The sequence below is a fragment of the Triturus cristatus genome, chromosome 11 (assembly GCF_964204655.1).
Source record: "Triturus cristatus chromosome 11, aTriCri1.1, whole genome shotgun sequence".
NCBI classification, from domain to species: Eukaryota; Metazoa; Chordata; class Amphibia; order Caudata; family Salamandridae; genus Triturus; species Triturus cristatus.
In genome coordinates, this window is record NC_140594.1 from 562050456 (window position 1) to 562068434 (window position 17979).

At 43.1% G+C, this 17979-nt stretch overlaps 1 protein-coding gene across 1 annotated transcript; it reads left to right on the forward strand.

Moving 5' to 3' along the window:
* The first annotated feature begins 1910 nt into the window (after positions 1–1910).
* On the forward strand, positions 1911–13991 carry PAQR9 (progestin and adipoQ receptor family member 9). Its single transcript, XM_085633585.1, has one exon. The coding sequence runs from the start codon at positions 3268–3270 to the stop codon at positions 4387–4389; it is 1122 nt and encodes a 373-aa protein (XP_085489711.1). The 5' UTR covers positions 1911–3267; the 3' UTR covers positions 4390–13991.
* Positions 13992–17979: the final 3988 nt, after the last annotated feature.

Consider the following 17979-nt stretch of genomic DNA (forward strand, 5'->3'; position numbering starts at 1 on the left):
CCCTCTCATACAGTGCTTAAACAAAAATAAAAAAGTAGCGAGCAGTGTAAGTATAGTAATGCAGCTCTTGGGTGGTGCGGCTGGGGCCACCGCACCAGGCATTGAATTCGGGTGGGGCGCCGTAAATTATGGTTTTAAAAGCCCATGCCAATGAGTTCTGTGCCTCCAGCAATTTTCAGGCAATAACAAAAATGTCAATGTAACTCCGGTGATCAATGTTCTTTCTGGATAGAGAAAGAGGTTGGAGTTTTGTATATTGAAGTATTTACTCATCATCACCTGTATTGAAAATTCTAATAAAAAATAATATACAAAGTCAGTGGTAAAAGAGATCCTTCACTGTGTTGAGGGCATTCTAGGAATGACACAATAGGACTCTTACACTATGCTGCCTACATGAATGGATGACATGTGACTCCTACACCTTGTAGTCCTCTGTCTTATGGTAACGTTTCCTATACACTGATTTACACACGTATGATTGATTGCCTGTATGTAATATAAAGTGCTCAGACACCTTACAGTGGTATGAGGGGCCCTATAAAACGTATTAAATGTATCTGAGAGAGAGTGGCTAGGGAGACTTGAGGGACACTGTTAAAGGGTTACCAAAAGATGATCAGCACACACTTTTTTCAGACGTAGATCAGTATACAAAGAAGAGTTGGAGGAGGGCGGTTTGTCGCCTTAACCGCGTTCACACAGATGCAGTGGCTGACATTGGCCTGAAAATTCTGAATAGGAATATATTTTGCCTTGGATTGACTGGATTCTCTGAATCACCTTACTTTTTTCGCAGAACAAGACGTTCTTGCCTCTAAACTTTGGAGATTAAACGTCAGTGCAAAAGGATAATACTTGTTGAGCCCTGAAGAAGTCCTATGAAAGGACGAAGCGCGTTGGCTACTCTGTGAAGATTAAAGGATTATTTAAAATTCCACTGCATATGTCCAAGAGCATAATTTCTTGTAATTTTTGACGTCATGAAAACAATGATTTTTGTATACAGATCTATGTCTGAAAAAAGTGTGTGCTGATCATCTTTTAGTAAATTGTTCATGTGAATTCGTTCACTATTGAGAAATTATGAGGCCTTCTTTCGCATGATCTTTACACCACGTAACATAGATTCCCACTGATATAACAGGTGCAGTATTGTGTCTAAGGTCTCTTTGTAAATTGTACAAAGTTAAAGGGTGGTAGCGAGGGAATCCGTGGTGGAGGTGGTCATTGGGGTGGGCGCCAACAAACATTGTCCCACTGGACGCCACCAGTGCTAAAACCAGTCCTGCGTCCGTGCTCCAGGTGCGGACAAGCACACTACGATGAAGAAACGCCCGCACAGATAACAAATAAGAAGCAAGCGAATGAGAGTGACAATGTAGCCAACCAATGTTACCAATGGTAAACAATGAGCAGGCTCTAAGCCCACTGTAAGATAAATGAGCAGGCACTAAACCCACTGTAAGATAACAATGTGTCTTGCACCAGACGACGCCAGCAGCGCCTTAACTGAGACCTAAAAAGGACACAATAATGAAGAAATAGTGTTTTCAAAAAAGTGCTGCCATTATGTACCATTATTTGCCTTGCCACATAATTTAGTCACGCTGCCATATCATTTTTCTCTCTCCTGTTGCATAATTCCCAGTGACCCTGGTTGTTATTAATGCACCTTGTTTTCTACATTTTTTAAACACTATTACACAAATGTATGCAATTTGGACAGAGTTCAACCCTATGTAGCAGAAACGTAAAGTGGCATCACGGTTTTAAATTAGGGTCTCGATATGCTAAAAATACAGGCACCCTAATCTTATGAGTTCAGGGCAGTGTTCCTAGATCTACACGGTGACCTTGGACTGGCATGTGCACGGGCACTGCCTGCTGCTGGAGTCATATTGCTGAAAGCGCTTCGTGAGATTGCAACATAAATGAAAGGGGGTCGTAGAGGTGCCCTCGTCCCGCCACAGCGCACTGCGCGCCTCCGAGTGACCTTCCCGGGCGCGTAACATGATCCGGGGAAGAGAGACGATCGCCCCCTCCGGGAGCCGCCATCAGTCACTCAGAGACCGGCCCTTGACAGGGAAGCCGATCCCGGGGCTGTCAGACACCGGAGCCACCGAAGGACAAAGGAAGTCGGCGATGCTGAATAATAGACGAGGGAGGCCGGACTCGCCAGCGCCGAGGCGGGGATGCTGCTGAGGGGGACACGGCACACGTCCGACTGTAGGAGGCGCAGGGACTAGGAGGCACCCGGCCCGAGCGGTGAGGACGGCCCGCTGGAGCGGTGCGCTCTGCAGCCGCGGAAGGAGCCGCCCGCATCCTCTGCGGCAGCAGCTTAGAGGGCGCTTTGTTTCAGCTTTGATTTGCAACATTAGCAGAAAGAAGCGCGTCTATTTCTGCCCTTGCAGCGGACTATTTTCTACCACAGGAGCGAGGGGAGCCCCGCAACAACAGTGGGGCCCCCGGTCCCTCAGAAGCAAGCCGGCACCCTCCGACGGCAGCGGCAGAGACTGCAGTCAGCCGGAAGATACGCCAGCGCTCGATGCCTTGGAGACGGGGAGTCGCACCTTGCCCCACCGCGGACAGAGAATACCTGCACATCACAATTTTCGCTGCTAAGCTCCCGTGGTACCAAAGATGACGCTGGGATAATCTTTGGGGTATTTTCGACCCATGCTTGGAAGGTGAGGCGAGACCAAGCGGGGACCCCGCTGACAGGGACCGGGATTCCCACATTGGCTCTGAATCAGCGAGAATCACACGCTGCTGTCCTCGAAAGCATCCGCAGTGCACCGTCCCTCTCACCAGGGAAGCAGCGACAGACCCAGCCGCGAACAGCGAAAGAGTTCCCCTTCTCTTTCTAGCATCCGCAGCGGATATCCTCGCCCCATTGGGTCTTTGAGGTAGGAGCAGAGGAGTCTCCCCCGAGCCCTGCAAAGAGCAGCAAGCGATTCCCTCTTGGACTTGAACAAGTATCAGCGGATCTCCCTTCGCGAACCCTTTCTCTAATGAACAGCCCGGGAAACTATACCTTCTATCTGTATTTTCAGACAGCCATACGACACCCCTCTCTCCCTTACATCATTCTATCTTTCCAGCGAGAGCCAATGCTTCCTTCCAACATTTAAGGCTGACAAGCTGAAGGATGTTCCCCTAGTTAAGTGTCAGGCCCCTCCCTGTGGGACTTGCCTCACCAAAGGCTTTAGAAGCAACATCATAGGCCTCTGCAGTCCCACCACCTTGGGTGTTGGAAGCAGCATCATGTCTCGAAAGCCAGACTCCACAGTCCGGTCTGAGAAGCCCGTGTCCACCTCCGCAGGGGCAGCACCTCTGCCGCCGCCACCACACACACTTCTACGCTGGGACCAGGTACCAGAGGACTTTGTGGAGTGCTTTATACTCTCAGGCTACCGGCGATTGCACCTGAGCGCACAGCAATGCCTGGCTTCAGCATTTCAGCCGACCAACGAGACGCTCAACTTCTGGACTCACTTTGTGCCACTGCTGGTGTTTGTTTGCCGCTTTGGGCGGCTGCTGCTGTTTCAGGGTGCCGGGATTTCTCCACTGCACCCTGCATTGCTGCCACTCTGGTGCTATGCCTCAGGTGTACTGTTGACATTGGGCATGAGCTGTGCTGCCCATCTTTTCAGCTGCCTCTCGCTGCGCCTGCGTGCTGCCTTCTTCTACCTTGACTACGCCTCCATTAGCTACTATGGCTTTGCCAGCACTGTGGCCTATTCACACTACCTGCTTCCACGCCTTCGCCTGCTGGATGCCGGAGTCCTAACTCCCTATGTGGAGGGCTGGCTTGGCTGGTGCGCAGAGGAGGTGTCTCACTGGCTGAAGCTCTACCATGCATGCATACTTCCTGTGGCCTTTGTGCTGGCACTTGGCTGTACGGCTGCATGCTGTCTCAGTCGTGCACAGGGTTGCTCCTACCCATTTGCTGTGCGCACCTTTGTGTTTATCATGCCATTGAGCATGGCATGTCCTGTGATGGGTGAGAGCCTGCTCTTTGACTTACGACGCAGCAATCCCACTCTGTTCCTCTACTTCCACCGTCGCTACCTCTGGCTCCTGGTGGCCGCGTTCTTCAATGTGAGCAAGATCCCTGAGCGCCTACGCCCTGGCCGCTTCGACATAGTGGGTCACAGCCACCAGCTCTTCCACCTTCTGACGGCCCTTAGTATTTATGATCAAGCCCACTATGTGGAGCAAGGTCTCCAACAGTATCTTCAGCATATGCAGGGCTTCGAGGCCACCGTCCCACCACAGCCCACCCTGATTGGTACCCTCGGCCTTATGGGACTACTTTTACTCTGTCTGGGGGCGCTGGTCAGAAGATGCCTGCAGGGCACACGCCTCAACTGTAAGCACAAGTGAGTTGTGGTTTTGAGGGTTTGACGGAAGGTCAAGATGTACTATGGCTTGGAAGGCTTGTAATGGATAAGAGGTCATTAGACCAGGTCATAACATGGAAGACGCTTAAAGTAGAAAACCCAGCCATTTATAATGACATTTTTCCCTACAGGACTGAGATTTAAAGGGCAGTGACACCGCAAAGTTATAAAGACCAAGCATTAATATTCCCGACTGCCTGAGAATACTTTACTGAATGATTTTTTTGTGATATCAACACTGGAGGGATAAGACCCGCGGAGAATTCATCTGTCTGTACAGTAGGACGAAGACGAGAAGCACAGCACTGACAGCAGAAGAGCAGCCTGGCCCAGCACTGCTGTTACTGACATCAACCGCGGAGCAGAGAGCGATCTAGTGTTGACGTTGATTCCTACACATAGGCATGAATGTGAACAGAGAATTGCACTGCTGACACTGAAACCAACACTGAATTTATTGTCATCTGTGCAAGGAAGGCCATGGATAATACAACGCAAGGAGCTGGGAAATCAAGAAACCACACAGTTGTTCTCGATTTACTAGGCTGATGGACTGTACTCACACCTCCACGTCATAAATCAAATTTTGCAAGCGCGCTCACGCTGCACCGAAGTCTCCGACACTCAGGAGTAGCTCTCATCTGTCTGGAGAATGGCCCCATGGCCCTGGCATTCATTTGGAGACCCAGGAAGTTTCTTTGCTGTGTTGAGTTCTGCTTCAAACAGAAATATTTTAAAGACAAAAGTATAGCACTATTGAATTTAGAATGTTAAGACGCATGGAATGATAACAGTATAATTTTTCCACATTCTGGTGGTATTTAAGATGTTATATTTATATTGAAGCACTTGCACATGCTGGATCAACACTATTTGATACGTTTTCAGACTCAGATTGTGAGATTGTCCTTTAATTCAGAAGTAGATCTGAGAGTCTTTCCCCCTTTAAACCGAAATAAATATTTGGCATGTCTGCCTTTTAAAAACAAGAAGGCTTTACCCTAAAAAAACTAGACTGAATCCCCCAAAATACTCACTCTCTTCTATTCCTGATCAAAGTTCTGGGATTGTTCACTCAACTGATCTCAGAGGCCACGGAGAAAAGGGAATTAGGACTTAATAATATTTATTTTGGGGAGTGCTCTAGAATATATTTATCAGTGCTGCTAATGTTCCTCAATCTGTCTTGCAAAGTGTTGTGAATAGGAATTCTTGTGGTTCTACATTATCCCCTGTCCTCCAACACTTAAACCATGTGATTTCTGTTTAATATCTAGCGTTATTGATTTCTGCACTTGTACTCTGGAAATGGTCTCCGACAGAAATGTCGTCCGACAGAAATATTTTGTCCTAAATATTGTTTACAAAAATATTGCCACATTGGTGTCAATAACAGAAAATCTACAACTAATGGGAAACAATATTTAGAACACAGTATGTTTTTCAGAGGTTAGTTTTGTTTTTGATATTCTGAGATATAGCCTGTCTAGGTAATAGTTTAGGGAGAGTCTCAAGTCTGCACTTCTCTCACTGTCTGTACCGAATCGCGCAGCCTCCATCTTGAATGTCCAAGCGCATTTGATAGAGTAAAGTTGAATTATTTTTTTCATTTAAAATAATGATCCATTATCTTTATTTACCTCTTTAGTTAATTTATTTAAATAACCCAAAAGTGCAGAGCTTTGGATGGAACTCCTTCTCAAATGAAGTCTCACGTGAGAGGCGCCTTGTCGCTTCCAAATGGCATGGCAGTTGATTTTTTTCAGGCTTATAAGTGAAATTTTAGCAGCATTGATTAGAGTACAAGAAACGTATTGCCCAAGTTGTCCATGCTCCAAGACACAATTATGCACTGGATGTTTTTGTTACTTCTGATTGTTGTTTTTCTGTTTGAGATACTTGCACTGGGGAGCAAATGTGTATTTTTTAAAGTAGCTGTCTACCTTACCAAAAAAATGCACTGGATAACTTTCTAAATGGCCTAAATGTGGCTTGTCTTTGTTACGTACACTGGGGCTCGGTTATCAGTGTAACACTTTGGGCAGCTTCTATGGCATTATATGGTGTTTGATGAGAAGTGTGTGCAGTTGCCCTCAACAACGATGACCAATGTTTTCAAATGCTGACCATGTACCAAAAGCTGCCTGTAAACATGTATTTCTATCGCAGCCACCGTATCATACAAGCAAAACAAATCTTTTTTAGATAGAAACTGGTGCTTTGGATAAATGCTGACATCAATCACCCAAGCCCCCACACACATATACAACATTGACTGGGCTGCCAGTCCAGACGTGGATGTTAATTGTACAGTAGGATTACTGGATTGTCGGTCATGAGGGGAAGGGTTAATCCGTTCACACGTGATCAAAAGCCTCATGGGTAATCTTCCTACCTTGGGTTGGGGCTGACGAAATGCGGTGTTGTTTTTTTTGCTAATGTTTCACTTGCTCAAAAGGAATTATTGCATTCCCTTTCTTTTTGGTTGGTTGACTGCCTGTGAGATAATGGAAAAAGGGACATGGCCCTCAGATAGTGCTGTCTCAGCCTTTATTCCATGCGAGGATACTTCCTGGCACTTGATGTAAGCGCTTGGCATCACACCGCCTTACATGATTGTAAAGCAGATGCCCGGACAATAGGCTTACATTATTCTTCACCAATGTTTTTATGGTTGTATCATGCCAATTTCAAAGGAATAGTAGAGTAAGGTGGATTCATTCCACCTAGCCAGCTAAAATTGTCTCTCCTTGATTCAGTTGCTGCATGTGACCTCTTGTATATTGAACTACATATATCCAGTGGGAAAAAAACAAATTTTACTGGTTTAAAAAAATGTGAACTGAAAGAAATAGACACCACTGGACTCCAATAACTAGCTCAGAGAAGCAACTGAAATTATTTTTTTTTAAACTTTATCTGTAGTTTTTCCATACAAAGACAATGATACATTTCAGTCAGGAGATACACAACTCAGCACTTGCTTAGATGAAGCAACTGAAATTAGCTGTAATTTCCTCCATAGATGTTTATGAAAAGTAAGAAAACTCACTTACCAGCAACTGAATCCGTAGAAATTATTTGTAGCAGCTTAGCTGAAATTCCTGCTACGGGAGGCTTCAGCTCTGCATTCAACTATGGCCATTTGTTTTTGAGATGCCATCACATTTTTATGTTGAAGTGTGTTGCGGGTGTACATAACCATACGTTTTTCGTGTGCTGTAGAGTTGATGTTTTTGCAGCACTTGGATCTCATGTGACTCCCTTGTGCCACCTCAAGGCATTACTGTTTGCACTTCCCGTGGCTTGTTTGTGTCTGTGGTTAGATTCTTTTTTTAAATTTTATTTACCAGCCCTATTGTCATTTTGGTGTCAGCATATCAGTGCGATGCTCCTCCATTTGCCTTAAGCAGGAACACCACACATTAGTAAGGGTGGAGCTCTCATTTCTATCTAACTTTCAACGTGCCTTTCCTTTATTTCAGCTTGCAGTGCTTGTTGCACCTTTGTTGAATTTATGTCAGAGTGCGGCCCCTTTTGTTGTATTTCAGCCAACCGCTTCCAGGTCCGATGCAGAAGTTCAGAGAAAATAATTTAATTGTGTATTCAACAGTTTTCAGTATTGTCAGTCCAGGTTTGCACAGGAAGAGCATAAATCAGTGATTATCTGTGATGTATTTCTAATATGTCAGGTAGCAATTATTCTGGTTTGACCCGGAAGTGCAGCATGATCATAAGAGACGCATCCTGTCCACAGAATGCAGCCATTACAAATGCATATTCTTCCCAGGGTTAAGAAAATGGGAACCACTCGTGAGGAAATTGGAAAAGGGAAAGTTTAGCACAAAAATGTAGCATTTGCTTTTCGTTTTCTGAGGCTCAAAGTCCATCACTCACTTCAGCTAAGTAGAGGGTTTCCTTCTATCAAGATTCAGTGGTTCTTGAATATTTTAGGGAGTGGACAAATACCAAAAGATTTTTTGATTGTTGACAAAGTGGGCACAAATAGTTTGCATACCAGTTTTCCATGTGAGATGTGTTGGTTCTCGTGTCATTTACATTTTGCATTTTTGTACTGCCTTGATGTTTTGTGTATTGTTGTTTTCAATTTGTGTGATCTTCTCCTTGCTGTAGCCTCTACCTTTTGATTGTTCTCTCTGCTAGTGGAATCTGGACAGCAAAGGCCCCACTGTTTGACCCTAGCAATTGGGTGAAAGGCAATTTATTATTCGGTTTATAGATCTGTTCAGATTTAGTCACTTATACAAGGGCTGCGTCAGGAGTATAACAGAACAATGATATTGCTGGCATAATTTCAATTTTTTTTATATTAAAATGCACAACAGTAATTCCCTGTTTTGGGGTCTTATGGTGTTTAATAGTGTTTCAGAAATGCTGCTGCATTTTCAGTATCTTCGTTTTTTAACCCATTCAAATTGTAATTTTATGTTTTTGTTTCATGGGTAATTCTCATCATTATATCCTCCTATTTGTTGTTGTGTGTTTCTTCGCATTAAGGCAAGTGCATCGGGAAGTGTTAGTTTTCAAAATTTTATTTCGATGTCTCCCTCTCACTCTTTGTTCCCTACTCTTCTCTCTCCCTCTCTTTTCTCCTTTCTTGTCCTGTCCTGTATTCCCTTGCTTTACGCCTTTCTTTCTGTTTACCTGTCCCACTCCATCCATGGTGGTATGCACACTTATTCTAGGGGGCACATTTTCTAAATTACACAAAGTCTGTGATTCACAATCACAGGCCTAAACAAAAGTGATGTTTCCTATGTAAAAAAGTTACCCTGTGTGACGGAAAAGTCTTTATTACAAAGTAACTTTTGCGACTCCTATCGAGTTGTAAAACGAGGGGTTAGGAAATTGATACACCCCCAGTTTGATTCTGAAAGCAATTAATCAATGGGTTGTAACTGCATTTGCTGTCACAAACAATTCACCGGCTACTGACACCTGACTTAGGGCAGGCTCAACACCATGAAATGGGATGTGGAAAGGCAACCCCAGCATATTCCCACCCCTTTCCGCTATGCCACAGCTGCGGGATCCTGGATCCCAGTGGAGGCAGTGGTCCTGTGGCGGTCTGAGTGCCATCCTTGAAATACTGCAGGCGGACGCGCAGTGGTGGTCGGACCACCACCGCATGTACAGTGGTCCTGAGGACCTCTGTACTCGAAATTAGGCCCTTAGTGGCAATCTGATTCGCAATGTGTACCTCAGGGGACAGCCCGGGGTGGATGCAGACAGTGCAGTTTAGACTACGGTTTGCTCCTTTCCCATTGTCTTCTGTCCCAGAATCCCACCTCCCACAACATGTCTTACATTCCGGAAAGGTTTTTTTAAAGGCAGCACCATAACCTTCAAGTAATGTTTTCAATTAAAAAAAAAAAAAAAAAGATTCTCCAGGCTAGAGATGCAAACGCTGGGATTGAGAGCTGCTACCCCTTGCAGGCCTCTATGGCGCTTTCCCAGCCGTTTACACGAGATCACAATTTTGTCTCATGTCTTTTTTGTAGCCATGAACAGGCAATTTTGAGACCTCCTGCAAAGAACCATTTTGCGATGCAACTGATTAGCACAAGAGTTGACAGGTTAACGGGTGTAACAATGATTGGGGTAATGACCAATTCTCTAATTGGTGAGCTCCAAATGTCTACTGACATCTATCTGTATCAGTTCATTTTCTCACAATATGTTATTTTCTGTTCTCTGAGTCTTATGTATGATCAAGCATCATAAGTGTGCCTCATGAATTAAATTCTTGAAGATTTTGCAATAGCGTTGTAATTATATTTTATACCCCCCACATCTCCTATATGTACGTAAGTATAGAGGAGGGGATTAAGAGAACGGCAACACAGTGGTGCACTGTACGAGGAAGGGTCGGGTACACAATAAGCTGCATGGACACAGAAGGGTAAAAAACCCACAGGCAGTTAAGGGAGTGAGGAAAGGTGTGCAGACAAGAGTCCGCAGCTACTTGTGGAAGTGGAGGAGGGTAGGCGCTTGCTGGATCTGGTCTTTGCTGTTGTTACAGATTCTAGGGTATATCCTCAGAACGCATGCTGTCTGCTCCTTTCCTTATTTTTCTTGTACTTAATCCTGGTGAATTTGTGTGAAACCCGGATCCAGTATTGTTAGAGCCTTGTAGATCGTGCAGCGGGTCTTGAATGTGCTGCGGCCTAGACTGGGCAGCGAGTGGAAATTCTTTGGGGGTGGCTTTGACCCTTTGTTTTTGCTAATCTCCATGGTCGCTCTTCCTGCCTGTGCTTTGTAACAGATTGGATGTCTCAGGCTACAGAAAGACTATCTGCTACGCAAGCAGAGAAGATCAGTTCCATGTCCTCACGAGCATGCTGGGTCTTTGGTTTGAGGCAACTCAAGCGAGAATGGAAGTCCTTTGGCAGCATACTGCCCCTCAGCAGAAAAGCACTGTAGTTCCTGAGAGCTCTAACAATGGCACCCGCCTGCCATGTCAGATGAAATAGCCGCTGCTCTGTTTTTCCTTTTGACAAACTCATTCGAGCGTACTTAAGCCTGACAGAGTGCAGGGAAGGGTGAGGCCAGCATGAATGTTGAAACAGGCTGCAATGCAGGGGGGATAGTCCCAGACTAGAGGGAGGCCCTCTGTGGCATCTAGGAGGTGGAGGATGAGTGCTACAAAAGCCTCTACTAAGGAAGGAAAAAGGGGCACAGGCTAAGACTCAATGATGAACTAAAAAAACATGACATTTGTTGTTCTACTACTACTGCTGTAAAGAAATTATAGCTCCTAATGCAAGAAAAACGAAACATGGCACTCTATAATCTTTTGTGTGGAGAATCCATTCCTTCAATTGTTTTTTTGCTTAATGTTGGTTGTTGATACTAGTTTACCTGTTGTAAATGTGTTTCCACATGTGGCAACATATGGTTTTACATTCATTAATGGATACTGTATGTTGCAACGAGATAAGTTCAGCTAAAAATGGCAGCATTATTTCCACATAATAAAAAGGTTCTTTATTTTATTATGTTAGCTGCTTGAAACTAGAGGGCAGCAAAGTGGGCCGCACAATGAGATGTCCAAACAAATGTCATAGTTTATGTCTCTATTCGATTGTATTATGTTTTGAGTACATTTTTATCATGTTTATGCACAGCTGCATTAATGTTTGCCATTTTCAGAGCAAGGAGTAAAGTTCTGCTTGAGCTGATAAAAGCAATTAGGGTCCCTCAAAAGTCTTTGTTAGAGACAACCATAACATGTTCTTTTCACTTCTACCAATCAATAACTCCTTCCATTTACCTCATTTTCAAGTTTTTGTTGGCATGTTTATTTCTTGGGCTGTTTTCCATTTTATGACCTGTCGTCAACATTTAAACAGGAAATCACACCCTCTGATATTACTTCCTTCTTCAGGGGTTGAAGTCAGTTCACGAAATGAAGACAGACCTTGGAGTTGGCTTCTGAAAAAAAATATCTGTCCACTTTGGTAACATTGCAAAAAGAAGGAAACATTCCTAGGTTTATTCACGCCCATCTTACTGCAGCCAATTGTCAGGTTTTACCACAAACTCAAAGCACATTCATACGCTGTGAATACGCACACTGTCTTTGAATAACACCCACTTTTTTAGCTTCAGTGATTTCAAGTAAAAGCTCAGATTAATGTCATGACGTAAAGGCAGCAAGTGACCTTAATGATCTAAAATATGAGCTCCAATGTATTATGTACAGTGGAAGTTAAATGAATGGATGTGGGCTGTGCAGAAACTGCTATTAGATTAACAGGGTATGTTGCCAGCATTGTCTGCACATCCAGGGCTGGACTGGCAGTTCCGGGCATCAGGCATTTCCCCAGGAGGTTGGAAGGGTGGGGGGCGGTTTTGCAGCGGTGAGGGCAGGTTTTGTTACTGGATGCCTGTTTTGCAGCTGTGCTGCAATATGCGGCCCCCGTAACAAGAGCAGCAAGCATGCGTTTCAAGTCTCCCGGGGGCAGGCAGTGATTTCCCAGGGGCTGGTCCAAGAAAATTGCCAGGGCTACTTTGGGTTCCCAGTCCGGCTCTGTGCACATCCAAATATGCCATGCAACTCCGGCCTGCACATTATGGAGATCTTCATTACCTCAGGCACATTGACTATCAGGGTTTGCTCAAAGGCTGCACTCCAAGAACCTGGATGCACCCCCGGCCTAAATGTTATCACTGTATGTCAGCGTGGAACAAGAGTCTTTGTGAGTGAACGAATCCCGCAATAGGTTGTTTTAGTAGCAAGTCTGTCTCAGTTGGCCAGTACTGGACCGTAAACCAGCAATAACGACCAGTAATGTACAGCATTTTCGACGTCCAGAAAAGAATACGTCTAATGAATGGGACCAATGAATAATAGTTGACCTAAAAGCCATTGATGTTATTCTCAAGCTTGTATATCTTTTGTCCGTTTTGCCCAACAGGGGACGGCTGGTCCTGGTCTTTTGGGAATTTATAACATGTACTCTCAGGCAAGTCCCTTTGAAAAGCCAACAGATTGATCAGTTTGTCCAGGCCCACCGTCCTTTTTGGGGCACCTACCAGTCAGTCCATTTCTGGTACACAGCATTAACCAATAAAATGCCTGGGGCAGTCATGCTTTGCAAAGCAATAACACAGTGTTGAATAAAATCGGAGTTTTTCTCTAAGCTAGAAATAGTCATAATGACCTTGAAAATGTCTGGTTTTATAGATATTCAGCCAAACTCCTTGGCTGAATTGCATGGGATCATGACCTTCCTGCAGAGTGCCATTCCACATCTATCGAACCACCGGTAGAGGCAGATCAGATCAATTGGAATTTTGATGCCACACATATGACAGACACCTCTTAAATTATAAGCAGTATGTCATCCAGGGAGGTCTAATTCATTCCAGTTGCTCATAGTATCTATAGATGATAAATTTCGAACCAATGAGAATACACTCATTGTCATAACCAGGTGTGAACCTAAATCAATCTGGCATTGACCCTGTCCTATGCTTGACACCCCTGATTTATGGTTCTCCTATAAAAAATACTCCATCTGGTTTTTACTTTGAAAAACAAACAACTTTTTATAAAAAAAGAGGAATAAGTTGGACACTTGGGATTGTTGCATCAGTGTCTAAATTGAAAATTCAGCAAGAAGTATTTTGCACATACAGTCAGATTTTATGTAGGAATGTGTCTAAGGAAGATATATGTGAAGTAGCTTATACCTGTGACTGTGTGCTGAAAAAAGACCTCTCTTTAAACATAATATGATGTACGGCTATAAATGCCACTGGGCTAAGGTGCACTATGCATCTCAGAATTACAATGTGAAAATACACAAGTGACTTGAATGTACTGTAGACTACTGTATTGACCATGAACAAATGTTTATTTGCTAGTTAAAGTTCCTTTGCTGTTTGTATGCATGCGGGTAAACAGAGTTCAGCTTGGATCTTTGCTTTTTATTGTAATGAGGAAGATGGACTTATGTTTGCATTGTTTTGAATGCTGGCTAGTGTATGCAAATTCTATGATGCATAGTTAGGAGATTGAAAGTACACAGCAGATTAAAAACATCTTTCCAAAGATTATTTGAGTGTTTTTATTTGCATCCCTTTGCACGACGTGTTTTAACCCAGTTAAGTCTAATTACTTGCCGTTTAATAAATAGGAAATGATCTAAGTACTGAATGGCCCCTGTCAGGGCACGGATTCTCCATATCATCCATTCAAAGAATTTGCTAAAAATGTTCAACTGGAAATGAGACACACAATAGGAAGAAACACGTCATAGTAGAAAGTCGCATGAAGACTTAGACCAAGTCGTGAATAACTCTCCAGAGACACTGTAAGCAAGTCTACCATGTTGCCTGCAAATAGTGCATCAATTGCCATCCCTCAACCCCTGATAACTATGCTGAACATCCCTTTTCTTTCTTGGGTACCAATATCAGAGCTAACACTTTAAATTACGGCAGGGGTGGGAAATAGAAAATGCTAGTTACCCGCTCCAGAGTGTGCAATTTCCTACACCATGATACATAACAGTCACTTTTGTTCAATTGGTAGTTTAACACATTACCTTTGTTGGACGGAGAGATCATGAACCATTCTGAAAATTCTGATTATCCATTTTCTTTCTTGGGCACCAATATCAGAGGTAGCGCTTTAAGTTACGGCAGGGGTGGGAAATAGAAAACTCTAGTTACCCCCTCCAGAGTGTGCAACATCTGCTTCTTAGCCAATGCATTGGCATTTCTCTAGCCATTTAAGGTTGCTTGCTAACCTGACCTCACCAGGGTCATTAACACAGAATGATGAAGCTTTTTTAAAGCCTTTTTCTTAATGTATTGCCTACATAACCTTTGGGAAGTCTTTCAATGCTAGTGTTACTTCTTAAATTCCAGAAGACAAGGCAAGCCTTAGAGGAGACAGAAAGCAATGTCATCACTCATCAGAACAATGATATCTATCTGGATGCATCAGTGCTTTGTCTTGGTGCTGTCTTTGGATGCATCCCTCTTCAGTGAGCCTTTACCATTGTCTTATCCACATATGCCTTTACATGCTCAAGTAGCTTTGCCCCATGCATTTATATATAACTGGTGTGCACACCATGATGGTAAACCATCATAATTATACACAAAATATATCTTCCCACCCTATAGAATTTTTTAATGCAATATATATCTCCTCTGAAGTACCTATGCTTTTGATATTGTTGTTTACTCTGTATACCACAAAAATACCTCTGTCAATCCAATTAAAGATACTTTTATTCATATTCTTATTTTATCAAACAATAAAAATAAATTCTCAAATACAATTTCATAAAATTAATCACATCAATTGGCACTCATAAGCAATGTAGTACAATACTGCATCTTTCATTACTACATAAATTCTCAATTAATTACAAAACAGTAATAAAATCATTAAATACCAATATACATCATTTTAAGACATAAAAGTAACACTGTTAATGTGGCGTTTCGGTGCTTTTGTTGAACAATCCCACCTTGTCAGGACATAAAAGACAAACTATTTTGAATGTTAAAAGTCTCACTCTCCAAAAAGTGTGATGTATGCATATAGGGCCACCTTGATTCTATTGCCCTCCTTTCCTCCTTAATCCCTTTTCTATTTCGTACCCAATCAGGTCCATTTAGGTGATCTGTGGCTGCAGCCATTGTAACTTCACCCACCTTCAACAGCAATTTCTCCCTCATGAATTCAACGAACCATGTTGTTTCTTCATATCTGTACAAAATGTAAAATACTTACATCTTTCACCAAGCCTACTGTGCCGTGTTAATTAACTGGCTAGTGAAAATGCTAGGGCAGTAAATTCTTTTCCTGCTTTCAAGTGAAATTCATTAAATCAGAAATCGCACTGTTTCTCCGTATTGCGGCCCTGTCCCTGTTTGGTATTCAATAATCTTGGTGGAATGGGGCTGCAGCACGGATATCCAATTTCAGGTGCTAATACGTATTGCTTCCTAAAGGATTGATCTATGGACATTTTGGATCACAGAGAAGTATCCTGAAGTCATATGTTGTGAAAAATGAATATTGGAAAATGTCTCTTCATCTTATATGAGATCTAAGACTGGGTTTGAGTTATCTGAGAGACAAAACTTGAGTTTTCTGGAATTCTCAGTTTCCCATTGCAGTGCATATAGTTGGTTATACAGAGATATTGCTAAGACATTCACCACGACCTGCAGACCACCTTAACCCCCGGAAGTGACAAGACAGATTGAGGCGACCTGTGTCTCTGTTTTCTTCTTTCTCATTCCTACTTATCTGCTTCTACAAGCGGTCTTCATTTCATTGTGTATGTGGGTACTGGTGGGTGCAGTGAGAGATAGAAAGGAGCATCACTTCTGTTGGTTCCTGCAAAGAAGGTTAGTGCAAACCTGACAGTATGCACGGTGTATTTGCAGAAGGTTCAATGTTTCGGCAGGCTTGTGGATGCCCGCTATTGTTGAGCCGAAGAGGAAGTCCGAACATTATACTTGATTGTCATAATGAATTACATAATTCGATATGCTTGTCCTGAATCTAGAATCACTGCTGCTGCCTGCAGAAGGATATTTTGGTGAGTTCTTGGAAGGGAGTGGTGGTACTGCAATTCTGAATGGTCCAAAGAATCGAGTTTACATCTTTTTTGGAAGACAGACAAAGCGCAGAGCTCAGAGACAAAAGAGTTTGAACCCGGCAAGACCATGGCCCATTTGCCTTATGATGAGGGGATGGAAGGAAGAAAGATCTTCTTGCTTGAGTAGACCCAAGGTCTGAATTGTCTGGCGCTAGGCTCGTTCCAAGTTACTGGTGGGCGGATTCCCTTATGTCATTATGGTCCCAGCCTTTTAGTCCAATACATTGAAGATGAAGAGAAGTTGAAGCAATCCAAAACCAATTACTTCTCGTTAGGCAGTAATTGGATGGCATGTTGCAGATCATCACTGATTGAACTACCAGACTAGATATGCATCTTAGGGCATTGAGTATGACTATACTCCATTGTATGGGATTTGACTTACACTGAACCCAAACCTCACTCAAGTCATAAAGCTCCATGCTTCTCAGCCACTTACTTTAGGCGTGCCCAGTTGAAGGTAGATTTACACAGAGCACTGGAGGGATGGGCATTCCCCTAGCTCACATAATTCGGTGCACCTCATTGCTAACTGTGTACTACTTATGAGCAGGTATAGGGCACTTCTGGGTTTGGATCAGAGGGGAATGAGATGCCCATGCCTTTGGTGAAATGGAGTAAGGTTGAGAACAATGGCTCATGTATGACAGTGAGCTACACAGACTAGTGTGAGTGAAGTTGACAACACAAGTTCCCCATGTAAGTGAATAACTAACATGTCGGATCCTTTATTGAGGGCTGCTTTGTAAATACTTGGATTGCTTATGATGTGCTTTCTCAGGTGTGTGGAGTATGTGAACATAAATTAGCATGTGTGGCACTCAAACTTCTTTTAAAACTTGTTATTGGATTTTGAGAGTGTGATATGTAAATAACATGTCTGGATGACAACACCAAGCTGGAGATGCTTAGTACTTATATGAGGATATTTAAGAGTGATTATAAAGCCCCTTAAATATTTAAACACATTGGAACATGATGTGCCGCTCCTGCACAAGGTTAACTCTGAACCTATCATGTTGCTGAAAGGTGTAGGTGTCTCAGAACAGGTAAACTAAGTTGATACATTTTTTCCATCAAACTCTCTTAACTTTGAGCAAAACTCCTTGTCCTCGTGTTCTTTTATTCTTTCACTTTTTTTTACTTTACATGGGTACAGAATGGTAGAAACTTTGAAAAACAAACATGAATATGAAAGTTATGGTTATTTTGTTACCATCTGTCTTCCTAAAACTGCATGTTTACCAATCACCATATACTGATTGAAAGATAAGAGAAAAATAGGTCTTAAGCAACCTGGCAAAACATATTTGGCAGAAATCACACATATAGTTCCTTTAAAGGAGTTTTTCTTTAGAAAATGTAAAACCAGGTTTTGCGGTGCTGAGACTGTGAGACCGCATTCGAGTGGGGGGGCA